This window comes from Perissodus microlepis, chromosome 10 (genome assembly GCF_051167445.1).
Source record: "Perissodus microlepis isolate ML-2025 ecotype Zambia chromosome 10, ASM5116744v1, whole genome shotgun sequence".
Lineage (NCBI taxonomy): Eukaryota > Metazoa > Chordata > Actinopteri > Cichliformes > Cichlidae > Perissodus > Perissodus microlepis.
Window position 1 is genome coordinate 12,081,117 of NC_140470.1, and position 13,923 is coordinate 12,095,039.

The window sequence follows — 13,923 nt, forward strand, 5'->3', positions numbered from 1 at the left end:
AAACAGTCCAGTTTCCAATCACAATATAAATCACAGGTAGGTTGAAGCTGTGAAATCTGTTCATGCATGTTTTAAGGGTATAAGGTTTGAGGCAGTGCTGATGGAGCATACTTAAACTATGAGCTACATTAAAACTACGCTTATTTCAGAAAATGCAGCAGCTCAGTGTGAGTCGTGAAACTCCCCACTTTGCTGAGCCAGTGATGCTAACAAGCTTTGAGCTTACTTGGGCTGGTGCGACTCTGCTTTATTCTGTAGTGGAACAATCAAATGAAAATGTAAGGAAGGCTTTACATAATGCAACTTCTGTGCAATACCCTGCACATTGTAAACAAATTTAAGAACAGACTGTGTCTGCGCTGCTACCAGGAATTGTCCCCGAGGACAATGACAGCTCAAAAGCAATTCTTTCTACTGCCACTAACAAGGGCTGCTATGAGGACATGTTGACAGGTTGCTGTGCCAAACCTTTTTTGGCACTTTTTGGTGCAATCGCACCCCTCAGATTTAACTACAGACTATCATCTACAGCATGAGACCGAATCTTTCTGAACTGCTATTTATTATAGTTGATTTACTGCTTGGATAGAAATCAGTTTATGCTTTATACATTAGTATTTCTGCATTATCTCCGTATTTATGGATCATAATAATAATTATATAAAAAAAACTACCTTAAATCCGCATTCACAAGCTTATCACAACCCTATTGTGTGAAATCCCGGTTCTGTTTAAGTGTGTTTGTTGCTCCCAGCAGATAAGACTGTTAAACAACAATAGGGCAGTATGATGTAGCCTGCAGATGAGTGTATCTGACTTGTGTTTATTATCTTCAAATTCAACCACAACATTTCGCAACTGATCGCCAAGGCAACCAATTTTATCAGTAGTTCCAGAAATATGTGATTATTATTAATAATTTGTTTTTTCCCCCTTTTTTCTTACATGTTTTTGTTATTAAAAATAACTGGAATTGAAAAGAACGAATTAATTGGGCTAACTGGGTTTTCTAAACGTGAAAAAAAAGTAACGATTTTCTAGCTATTGTTATAAAAATTGCATTTTGCCAGCAGATTCCGTGGACTCTACAGCGGACTCTGCATAAAATACGCACATATGAATTTAATGGCTGCTTGACATTCGACTACCCCCAAAATGTATTTGGCCTATGGCTGCGTATCCTCGACCTCTCAAGCAGCACGTTCTGCAGTTGTTTTCCTCGTGTCTTTGTACAGCCAACTGGGTAAAATCTGCTGGAAACGATATAAGCTGGCCGACCGTCCACACAGCGCCACGCACCAAGTGTTCGTGGTCTGAACGCCGCGTTCCTGGTCTGCGCACCCCAGCAGCCCCGAAGCACCCCTGGCATTTGACTGGCACCGGCTTGGAGGTGTCAGTCTAACGGATGCAAGTCAAGTCAGCCACAGAGAGGCGGGGGAGAGCGGAAACAGAGCAGGTTGTCTTTCACAATACAACTCACATTAGTGCAGTCGATACATTTGTCACAATACTCTGTCTTCTTGAACCAGCAGGATATTAGAATCCATATAACGCAGCTGTGAATCTACTGCAGTGTTGACTGCCCCTGTAACTTCACGTTACTCTTTCTCAAACGATCATTGGTGAGCTGTGTTGAGGTCATTATTTAGAAAAAGAAACTGAAATTCAGCTTTTAAAATTTTAAAATCTGTAATGTTTAAATGCATATTGAAATTTACTGATTTAATTAACTTTACGTTTATGTTAATACGACAAGCACATGCCACTTGATTAACAATAAAAACTATATATGCCCACAAGTCAGCACAAATCCCCTTGCTTACAAGGGTTATATTAGATCATAAGATCCTTCTCTTACCATCTTTATTATGGTACTACTGCAAAGCCAACGGCAGCAGCCCAGATCTTAGCAAAGCACTGGGAGTAGGCTCTTCTCTCTTAAATTTAACCAATTGAACAAAAGTGAATCTGAATTTAAAATCAGAAAAGCTACATTAGTTTCTTAGAGAGAAATGTAACAGTGATGTGTTACATTTCACTGTGTTACTGTATTACCACCAAAACTGTGGGGGAGTAAAGGTTAGACCAATTGTAATGCACAGCAAAGTTACTGAAAATCACTAAATGTGATGCTGGATGAGGCAATACAGCTCTAATGTTCAACATTTGGAAACAGTGTACAAACCCAAGACTTACTAAAAATGCTGGCCACACTTATCGTTTTACCATATCATTTCAAGAGAAGTGATAAAAATGCGCGAATGGATAAGCGGCTTCGGTTGTAGCCTCCCTTCAATTCCTAGGGCTTTTATTTCGAAAGTCTTTACCGGGGGTGTCGTTATTATCCTGCCTAATCTGACAGTGGCGAATACAGAGTGGCTATGGGCAACCTCAGACAGGTGGAGGAGACGTCCTTAAGCAGCTGAACCGCACCGTGGTTGGACTTGGGGACTGGGCTGGGCTGCGGGACGAGCGGCGGTGGACGCTGTGCACGCTCGGTGCGCGGATCCTCCTGCGGCTGCTGGATTCACAATATGATACCAAACCCAAAACATGCGTTGGCTTGGCTGATTCTCCCCATCCTGCGCCTCCTCACACATGCTGGACACTTAAACGTGAACGCGGGGAGGACGAGGGATGTAGTTGGGATGGATAAATGAGGAATACGCATGGACATTATTTTTCCCCCTGAGAATAATTGTTTATAATAACCATCGCTCGCCTGTTTTGGCAATGGAGAACCAAGCAGCCGAGCCGCAGAACTATGAAGATGTACAGAAAAGCGGGTATCTCCGCAAGCATAAATCAATGCACCGGCGATTTTTCGTGCTGAGGGCGGCCTCGGAGCATGGTCCCGCTCGACTTGAGTACTACGAGAACGAGAAGAAATTCCGCAGTAAATCACCTGTGCCCAAAAAAGTCCTGAACCTGGAGACTTGCTTCAACATCAACAAGCGGGCAGATTCCAAGAACAAGCACATGATAGTGCTTTATACCCGAAGCGAGAGCTTTGCCATCGCTGCAGACAGCGAGGAGGTCCAAAATGAGTGGTACCAAGCAATGCTGGACCTCCAGGGCAACTGTAAGATATGAAAAGTGTGATGTGATTTCTTATGTCTGTTTCTGCATCAGGCCTATCCTGCCGTAGGCTATTTGTTCTCCATACACTATTTTGGCTCGGCCATCCGGGTGTCTCTCTGCATATCACCGGCTCGAATTATTTGAATATTTTCTTTTATTTTTATTTTTTATTTTTTATTTTTTTAGGTTTGTAGGTTTTTGTGTTTTAATTGTACCCATATAGTGTGAGCAATGCAGTTTGGAGGGTGATGTATTTTAACCAAGAGGCAGGTGGATCCTATTGAACGGGTTAGACCGACACGCTATGGGCGGCATGTGCTGTGTGTTTGTGCAGCACAATCTCAATAAGCAGTGCTTTAATACAGTCACAACCTGCGGATTATTATCCGTCAGCAAAAACATAATTTGATGCGTTAAACAGCATCCGCCTGTAAGAACACGAGATGATCGCTTCTTGTGACCAAAATGCAGTCCGTTTTCATACGACGGTGTGCTTCTGCATGGCGCAGTGGGCATATAGCAACCATCCAAGGGATGCATCATATAGTAGCAGCCTATCGCGGTGCACTCCGCTGGAGCCCGTGTTTTTGTTTTTCTGCACAGCTCCGACTGCTATTCGCCTAACCTACATTTGCGTTACGCGGTGCTGCTGCTGGTAGGGAGGAGATGGCATCGTTAGTGCGCTCTGCGCTGGAAATTGTGTTTCTGTTGGTTATCCTCGTGTTTACGTTGTTATCCTTATGCCGGAGCTGAGCACCACCACCACCCACCAACCCTCCCTGCCTGTTCTCCCTTTGCATTTCAGTTATTTGAGACTGATGGGCTTGCCCAGCTCTAATATGTGGTTGTGGAACCCTTAACAGACACACATTAGAGCACAGAAGACCCCCATTTTGTTCAGGGTATGGCTCAGGCACAGTCACAATAAAACAATGTCTGTTTATTTTAATTTTAATGTGCAGCTGATCGTAATTAGGCGAGAGTCTTGCAAAAAAACAAACCATAAAAAACCAGAGAGAGAGATAGATTGAAGCACATTAATATATTATGTCTTATAATAATTTCTGTGGAGTTCATTGCTAATATTTTCTCTTTCTCTGGTGGATTGTAGCAAACCAGCAGACTGTTTGTTGTTTACTGAAAATAACACTGATTGTGAGAGGGGGGCTGGGGCGGGGAGGGGGGGATTCTGCAATTTGTTATTCGATTGGCACTGAGCAGAATTACAATGTCTTGTATCACAGTTGAGCATGATGCTTTTTAGTGGATGCTTTCTATAGCTTTTAAGGCTTAATTAATTATGAGCTGTAGCTTAAAAGTGATGGTGATGAATTGGCTGCAGCACAGCTGTTTGGCAGTATTCTTGCATATGGCAATTTACTTAGGATAGAGTAACAAAGCATTACTTATTACTGTCATTTTGGCTTTCGTTAGTATTTCAGCAGGCTATGTTTGAATTAAACCCCTTTTTTTTTCTTGTATGTATGTGTGTAATCATTAAATCTCCTAATTGTTTTATTTATTCTTTACTGTTTTTCTAGGTAAAACCCCTGAAGACTATGGAAGCAGTGGAGAGTGTAGCTCTCCATCTCCTGTTCCAACCTTCAAGGAAGTGTGGCAGGTCAAGGTTTGGCCTAAAGGTCTTGGACATGCCAGGAATTTAGTAGGCATCTACCGGCTGTGCCTAACTGACAAGACAGTCAACTTTGTCAAGCTCAACTCTGATGTGGCCTCTGTAGTGTTGCAGCTGATGAATGTCCGAAGATGTGGTCATTCAGAGAATTTTTTCTTCATTGAGGTGGGGCGCTCAGCTATTACTGGCCCCGGAGAGTTCTGGATGCAGGTGGATGACTCCGTGGTGGCTCAGAACATGCACGAGACCCTGCTGGAGGCCATGAAGGCCCTTAGTGAGGAGTTCCGTCAGCGCAGTAAATCTCAGTCTGTGGGAACATCATGTGGAGGTGGTACTGCTTCAAATCCCATCAGTGTCCCGAGCCGTCGTCATCACCCAAATCTGCCACCGAGCCAGGTGGGCTTCTCGAGACGGGCACGCACGGAGACCCCCGGAACAGGAGGCAGCAGCACGAGCACATCACCTACATCGCGCCACGGGTTTCCAAGGGCGCGAACAGCCAGCATCGGAGCCAGGTCGGAGGAGAGTGGAGCAAGTGCCAAAGGGACGTGGGCCAGCTCCAGCCCAAGTCTCAATGGATCCTGCTCAACTACCCCAACTCTGAGACCCAAGCCCACCCGGGCCCCAACCCCTGCTAAGATTACCCTCAGCCTTGCACGTTACACACCTAACCCTGCTCCTTCCCCTGCGCCGAGTCTGTCCTCCAGCTCTGGTCATGGCTCAGAGTGTGGACTAGTGGGGGCAGCGGTGGGAGGCATGACGATCTGCTCCTACCCTCGTGTATCACAAAGAGTTTCTGTTTCAGGTTCACCGAGCGACTATGGATCCTCAGATGAGTACGGCTCCAGTCCCGGCGAGCACTCTCTGCTCCTACCAAGCCTGTCAGGACATCACGTACATGGAGAAGGCTCCTCCAGCTATATCGTCATGGGACAGCGAGAGAGTCTGCTTGGTTCCCATCATCGCTCCAAAGGCAGACGGATACTGCGGCGTTCATCCAGTCGTGAATCAGAGGCAGAACGCAGACTGCTCAGTAAGAGGGCTTCCCTGCCTGTGGCGTCCCACGAGCGGCTGACTCCACATAGAAAAGATGAAGATGATGAGGACGACGAAGAATACGCCATCATGTCGCAGAGCGCTAACACACAGCGAGCTGATTTGCACCATGATTCAGGCAGACTGAGAGTTGGGGGTGGGCAACTTGTCGGGGAGAATAGGAAGAGGTCTGACAAAAGCGGGGAAGAAGCGGACAGAGGCGCAGCTGTGGATAGTGGCTATATGTCAATGTTGCCTGGAGTGACATCTCCTCCTGTTTCACTTTCTCTCTCAATAGGTATTTCTGACTCCGGTACTAAACCCGGGGCAGATGACGAATACATGGCCATGACCCCCAACAACAGCGTGTCCCCCCCTCAGCATATCCGCCAGCCCAGTTCAGAGGGCTACATGGTCATGTCTCCCAATAGCAGCAGTTCCACAGACCTGCATGGACTAGGCATGTGGGATAGCAGGGGCAACATGGAGAGCCGGGCTGCCAGTGACTACATGAACATCTCACCTGTCAGCAGCCGCTCTGCTTGCAGCACACCGCCTTCCCATCCTGAACAGCACCAACTTCAACCAAAAATGTTCAACTCCTACTTCTCACTGCCACGAGCTTATCAACACACTCTCTATACTCGCTTTGAGGATGACTTGAACAAAGGAGAAGGAAAAAAAGATGGCAGTGGGCACGATAGTGCTGGACGGGGAGGAGGAGTTGGATATAGCAAGAGAAACAAAATTGCAATGGGCGCTGCTGGAAGCTGCCAACTTTCCATGTCTTCCTCTTCTTTCTCCTCTAGCTCTGCCAGTAGTGAAAGCCTCGAAGACAAGTCCATATCAGCGGGGAGAGGGTTAAGTTTATTAAGAACCGGAGCAGAATACAAGAGTGCAGGAACAAGCACGAAAGATGGGCGTCACCACCAAAAACGTGCATCGAGCAGTAAGAGTCCAAAGCAACAAAGGCGGGGTCGTCCCCTCAGCGTGTCTTCAGACATTACTAAAGCAAACACGCTGCCCAGGGTTAAAGAGAATCTGCCGCCATCAGTGTCTCAGAATGTTGGTGAGTATGTCAGTATTGTCTTCAAGGAAGACAGTAAATATGGCGAAGGACGATGTGCAGGTTCCGAACGTCCTGTGATCCATGGAACGCTCCGACCCGTGAATCAACCGCTCCTCTGCCATGATAATCCTGCTAACCTTCCCCGCAGCTTCTCTGCACCATTGTCCACCTCTGCTGAGTACGTCAGCATGGATTTAGGGAAATCCTCAACACCAGTGACTCATGTTAGATCCACATTCAGCACCCAACAGGGCCCACCAGCTGTTGCCCCCAAGGCCCGACACGAGCACGGCACGTCCTCTCCTCTGGCCGCAGAGGGCAACGTGGGCTACAGAACAAAAATAAAGACAGCAGCAGCGCTGACAGAAGTCCCGCCTCCATTTACGGAGAGCAAAGCCTCAGATCCCAGCACTTCAGCACGACCTGCCATCCACTCTGGTCAACCCTTACCTGTGGAGCAGGAGACAGGTTTGGGCTTTTCCCCAGTCAAGTCCTTCCAGTCTCCGGAGCGGAGCAGCAGACTGGTCCGAGGTGACCAGCAGGGACGCCTAAGCCACTGCCCAGAGACATTTAATTCACCTCCCTCACTACCACGCCACGCATCCTCTTCTACCTCCCTCTTCCCAGAGGGCAGCCAGGCAGTGAGCCATCGGCATGGTTTGGACTGCTCACTGTGGGAGAGCGGGCAGGCTGCTAGTATGTCTGCCACACCTCCACCTCAAGCCTCCACCTCATCTGGAGAACAAGGCCTTAATTATATTGACCTTGACTTGGCCATTAAGGAGAGCCCTCAAGCTGGAGTGGAGCACACCTCTTCTGCCTACAACATGGGAGGAAGCGCTATGGGTAGCAGTGCTGGCTCCAGCCTCAACACTTACGCCAGTATTGATTTCTATAAATCAGAAGAATTGAGAGCACACCAGAACAGTAGAAAAGATGGTCAAGGTAAGCACTACAAAGCCAGTTCATGTTGAATTATTTATTACTTGTAGAGTGATAAGTTATGATTAGATCTTTAGTGTTAAGAAAATTAAATATATATTCTGCGGATACATTTATAATTCTTTTTATATCATGGCTGGAGATTTCTGTTTTGTCAGTTTTGGCCTCAAGGCTAAACGACTACGTGTGTTTGACACTGCAGTTGTTTCCTTCGATTTAGAGAATAATTCAAATCTGGAAATGATTTTTGATGTGATTTCTGAAACTGAGGAGGAAAATATCTACTTACTGTCAATCAAATAGTTAAAAACAATCCCGATCATTTAAGCAAAAAAAGGCCCAAACTGTACTTCTCTTGATCTCTATTAAGACAATAAATATCGTAACATCAGAATAATATAAGCCATTTAATTATGAAAAGATTAGATCAGCCCTAATCTTTGATGTTTAATGAGAGCAAGAAGAATATGTTATTGTTTTTAAATAGGCAAAAACACAAGTTAAAACATGATTCCTGATCATATTTGTCTAGCGAAAACTTTTTCATGTGAGTGCATAATCCACAGACAGAGCTCATGTCTGGGTCTTAGTCACTCTTTCTCCTTTCATCTTTTACTGATGTGTACCTTGGCTTCAAGCTGGTGGGCAGCGCCATATTTCCAGTCTGTGGGTTGTCTGTAGAGTCTCTTATTATCGCAAGTGGGTGTTCAGAGAGCAGAGCCAATTGATTTGTCTGCTGGTAATGAGCCATTTCACATAAATGGAGGTAGAGGGGACAGAACGCAAGCAAGGTGTTTATATTTATGTGTGGGTGTCTTGTTGGCTGTTGCATTTCACATGGCAGCTTCGAGGTTTCCCTCACATTGCTCAGATGACAGTTATTAAACAGTTGGTGACTGAATATGATTTTTGATGGCTGTACATTCTTGACATGCACATGTCAAGAACTAAACCGTTAAAGGCTGCATGTGAAAAATAAAAAATAAATAAAAAGGTTAATATTAATATTTGTGAGAGGACCAATCACATGCGCGCATTTTATTTATTCAAACAAAGAGCATTTATCCAATGCTATGAAAATGTCTGAACATGTAGCATGTGATCGTTATAAACTGGCAGCCAGTTTGGTTTTCCATTTAAAGGCAAAAAAGGAAATTAAACCTCAATTAATCATCAGTTAAAACAATATTAAACTGTAATGAGTAATAATTAAAACACATGGGCTCTAATCCTAACTGTATGAAAGCTATAGTATGGCAAGCGCACACAGCCTATATAATATACTGTGTTCACCTAAAGATTTTAAGAAATTAAGCAAAAGCTGGTCTTCGTCAGCTGAATGGTAAAACAGAAATCTAGTGCACAAAGCTGCAAGCATACCTGGGTAGAGACGGCCAGAGTGTTGAGGCGGCAGACAGACATTTGACACTAATGATGCACGGGGCAAGTGGTTAGACTGACTCATAGCTTTTCAAACCGCACTTTCATTTATTTGCGCTCCTTTCCGAGCTTATCTTGATTAAGTATTTGCGGTTGCGCCGCGAGATTATTCTTTAATGAATTTATTTCGCGGGATCCTTTTCTGTAGGTCACAAGCGATAAACCCAAGATGTTTGCTTGTCGGTGCCGCTGACTTCATTTTCCTGACAGGATCAGAGTCAGGGCAGTGACTTCTTGTTGCTCAGGTGGATCGGGAAAGGGAAGAAACATATGAAAATGCCTGGAGCTGATAAAGCTTGACACAGAGACACATAATATTGACATCTGCAACAGCGTGCATGAAACCAATCAGAAAATCCTTTTAGAAAGATATCTAGGGTCATGTGATATTTACCCAACCAGCCGGCAGGAGCTCTAGATTAAACAAAAGCAATATGCTTTGGTGAATAGATCACCTAGCATGAGCTGCCTTGCTTTCTCTAACATTTTCTGTGTGGAGACTTAAATCTAATTTACTTTGATTATTACGTAAATTGTGGTGTGTATATATACTTTAAAAATAAAGCACAATAAGGAGCAATAAAAACAAGGATGATCTGATATCCTCGTGTTGGTGTTGTTCCCACATCATCATAATAAATGTTGTTCCAGGTTCAACATTACAAGTGACCAATCACATTGTTGTGACGTCATAGATTTGCGACACCTTAAAAAAAGAATCTACTTAACGTGCGAGAAACCGCCTCTGTCCGCTGATCCAGCAATTTGAATTCTTTTCATTTCAGGATACTATTCTTTAATAAACAATAAGCATTATACATATTGTCCTTGCAACATTGGAATGTCATAAATGAATGAATGGCTTGGCTTGCAAAAGTATATTATTGATGATGTGGGAACAACACCAACACGAGGATATCAGATCATCCTAAAAACAAAGCTGTGGTATACATTGAAGCTCACGCCTATCTTTGATTCTTTCCTCCCAGACTGTTGATCTCCATCTTCGTCTTGGATCTTAGAGTGACAGTCCGTCAGGGGACGGGTGGCAGCCCGATCTGTTGCCACAACAGAACTGTACACTGGAGTCTGAACACTGAAACCCTGGAAAACTCATCCCCATCCCGTCTGCTGTTTTCTGTCAACCAAACGTGTGCCAAACACACCACACACACAGACACACACATACACACACACATATACACAACACACAGTCACAGGGTAAGGAAAAAGTTTCTTTTTTTTTTAACCTTGTTTTTAATAATAAAAAAACGAACATCTGATCATCATTTAACTTCATATAGATAAAGGATGACAGTTAGGTGTGTAATGGTGTGAGCTCACAGGTGGCCATTATGACATTCATGGACAGCCTGTTCTTCTTTTTGCCTACTTGATCTATATTATCATGTTACTAACGCTCGTATTTCAAAAACACTTTCAGGGAATCTCGAAAAATGTCCTTATTTGCTTTTAATTGATGTTTGAGCCAGTCTATTGGAATCTTGTGTCTCAAGATTTCAAGTGGCAGCTGCTATAATGAACCAATCTCAGCTGAGTTTTAATGAGTGTTAATTATTAGATCCTGTGGTTTTTGCCTTTGTATTACTATTTATGCTACACCATCCTTTGTCCATGTAAGTTAAAGGATCATCAAACCGAGAAGGAAAATGCAGTTTGGCAGAGGGCTCATACACGTACACACCCTGCCACTGTAAATGTATTTGATTTATCATACACAGTTGCAAAAAAAAGCCTTTACACTTATTGATCGCTGGTTTTGTGCTACCGAAGGACTTCAAAATGTGCTTCTTTCTGGGGTGGTGGATGGAATTGGCAACGGATTTGCGCTATAGAGATGAAAACACAGTTTCCTGTCAGTTTTTTGCAGACAATAGGGAAGTGGTTGTGTGAAAATCCCACATAGCTTATGCAATCTTTGTGAAATGCATTAGAGTGTAAAGTCTCTGTTTTTTCACACAGAATTCAGCTTTATCCCCAAAGCTCCACATGTGCACTCACACACGATATATGTTTATGTAGCCGCATAAACTTAACATGTCCCATCATGCCATGTGGTTCGTTTTCAAAATGTAGCCATTGTTAAAGCCCAGTGAAAGCTCCTCTGTGGTATTTTGGGATATTTAATGGATTTACTTATACACTATGTGGTGTTCAGGGTTTGATAGGAAACTCATGATCCCCTTCATCCTTATTCCCAAACCTAAGTGACAGTTTAATAACCTTCAGTAGCTGCAGCTGGCATAAGAAAAGTAATTTCACTGGACTCATATATGCTGTATTTGTTTTACAGCATAAATCCAGCAGAAGAAGTCACGTGAAAGCCTTCGCTGTCATACAGGCATTTTATGAAAGTGATTGATGTCACAATTATACAGAAAAAAACTTACATAGATGCTCAAAAATCAATTCATTAACCATGAATGAGCGAAACACTTGATTAAAATGACCAGATTGACCTAATATTCTTGCTTGTCTGCTTTGGCATAGAAGAAAAAATGTCAGACTTAATTTAAAAACAACAGATATACCAAATTTTGTCCAAATTATGACTAGTCCATTCTAGCTCTTCTTTATGTTTAACTGAGAAGAATCGCTACGTAAGCAGTTATTACACATGAACTGAGCACACGCGACAGCTTTCTAATGAATCTGAGCGCTCAAGTTATCCCCCGATTCCACTTGATAACCGTACATTGGCTGAGACTGACACGTGACTGTCAAATTACACGATCCCAACGCCACACAGCCAGTTGAAAATAGTAAGTTAAATCAAAATGTAAGCCATCTTTGTAATTAGTGTATAAAAGAAAACAAAATCAGTAAATATCTTAGGAAAAGAATGAATTTTGGAGTCCCTAACAGTCCCTTCGTGTTTTTATGAGGACAGATCATATACAATATTACAAGGCTGTGTGAATAAAAAAACAAAGATTGCAATGATTTGCAGTTCTCATAAACCCAAATTTTTACTCACATTAGAATATAGGAAAAAAAATATCAAGTGTTCAAATGGAGAAAAGGTACTATTTTAATTAAAATAGCAGCTCATTTGGAATTTTATGGCGGCAATGCATCAAATTCCAAATGAGCTAATGTTTTTCATGAAATAGTAAGACATCTGATATATTTTCTAAGCCTTACTGTGAATAAAATTTGGGTTTATGAGCTTTACAATTTGTTGAATCCTATTTTTATTTACATTCTGCATTTTGAACAATTGTGTAGCACAAAATCATTGGAAACATCAAAGTGTAAACACTTTTTGCAACTGAGCTTTTCTGTTATAACTGTATATTATACTATAGTGTATACTATAGTATAGAATAACAGAAACTATAGTACGTGCTGTACTTTTTCTCATTTGCATAACAGTTAACACAACTCTTATATAAAGTAACACATTACAATGGTATACAAAATATACAGTATACATATATTGATTAATACTATTTAGCCTAGATATATATATATATATATATGTATATATATATATATATGTATATGTATATATATATACATAGTATTTTATAAAGTGCCTCATTTTTGATTGTAGCTGTTTTTACACAGGTAATCTTATGAAGGGTTGTGAAAATGGGAAAAAACAACAAGAACAACAAAAAAAAACCAAGTGTTATTTCTTGCCTGAGTCTAAATTGAGCATTTGTTGATCGTGAGAGAAAAGGCTGGGAACTTACATTGCTGTCATTCAACCATAATCAAATTGCCTTACTGTGTTTAGAATCAGAAACATGTAAAACAATCTCATGCTCTTTTTTGCAGTGCCTAACACTTCAGCCACAATGTAAGCACACACCCTCGCTCGTGTGTTTGGCTTTATCAAGCTGTGGTTTGGCCAAAAAAGAAAAAAGAAAAGAAAGAAAAGAAAAACCAAAAAGTAAAAAAAAAAAAAAAAATGAAAGGAAAAGCTCACTTTTTCATCTTAGCATATTCACACATTGGGATGTGTCCACTTCTGCCCCAACTCTCCTTTTCTTTTTACCCTTTTACCACCAGCCAGCCACTTATTCATGCTGGAGACTTTAATGTAAACTCATACTTAATCTCTTTTATAATTTAACTTCCACTGTCTCTACACTGGGAAGAAATTAATACAGCTGCTTGGTTTGAACCCCTCCCCCCCCAAAAAAAAGAAAAAATAAATCATGAGATGAAGGGTGAAGCCAGTCCTGCTGGCTGCTGGGCTAAAACAGTATTAACACACGTGTGTATTGTTCAGATATTTTTTGGGGATGTGGATTCAGATCCCAGAAGGTGTGAATAGCACTACTTCTTTGTCACGCTTTATTTTCTCTCTCAAACTTGAGGTCTAAACTATGAAACAGTGCCATTCCTGCTCCTACACATGACTTTCTCATTTATTCCATTTGTAATCTGCTGCTGTCAGAGCAATTGCCAAAAAGGTCTTAAAAAAAAAAAACTCTTCAAAGATCATAGATGTGACTTAAGATAAATCACTTTTCTTCATCAGCCACTGGGCCAAAAGAAGAAGAAGAAAAAAAACGAAAATAGTTGTTAAAATTCAGTCAAAGTTTGTGATAAGCAAGTTTTTTCTGAAGGTTGTGTGATTTATAGTTAATGACTGCTTGCATACTGTATCCAGTACCATACTGGCAAGTAGAGCCTTTGTGGTGATACTGAATATTGAATAAGGATGTGTTGTTAGCGGATATAAAAAGAA

At 42.2% G+C, this 13,923-nt stretch overlaps 1 protein-coding gene across 1 annotated transcript; it reads left to right on the forward strand.

Moving 5' to 3' along the window:
• Positions 1-2,361: 2,361 nt before the first annotated feature.
• On the forward strand, positions 2,362-13,644 carry LOC146378904 (insulin receptor substrate 1-B). The gene is made up of 3 exons (XM_084942055.1): positions 2,362-3,082; positions 4,623-7,763; positions 10,190-13,644. The coding sequence occupies exons 1-3, from the start codon at positions 2,734-2,736 to the stop codon at positions 10,195-10,197; spliced, it is 3,498 nt and encodes a 1,165-aa protein (XP_084798181.1). The 5' UTR covers positions 2,362-2,733; the 3' UTR covers positions 10,198-13,644.
• Positions 13,645-13,923: the final 279 nt, after the last annotated feature.

Excerpts from the sequence above, each read along its gene's own strand:
- LOC146378904 (XM_084942055.1), top strand. The coding sequence starts at position 2,734 with ATGGAGAACCAAGCAGCCGAGCCGCAGAACTATGAAGATGTACAGAAA. Across the intron at positions 3,083-4,622 it reads GCTGGACCTCCAGGGCAACT|GTAAAACCCCTGAAGACTAT; the intron begins GTAAGATATGAA and ends CTGTTTTTCTAG.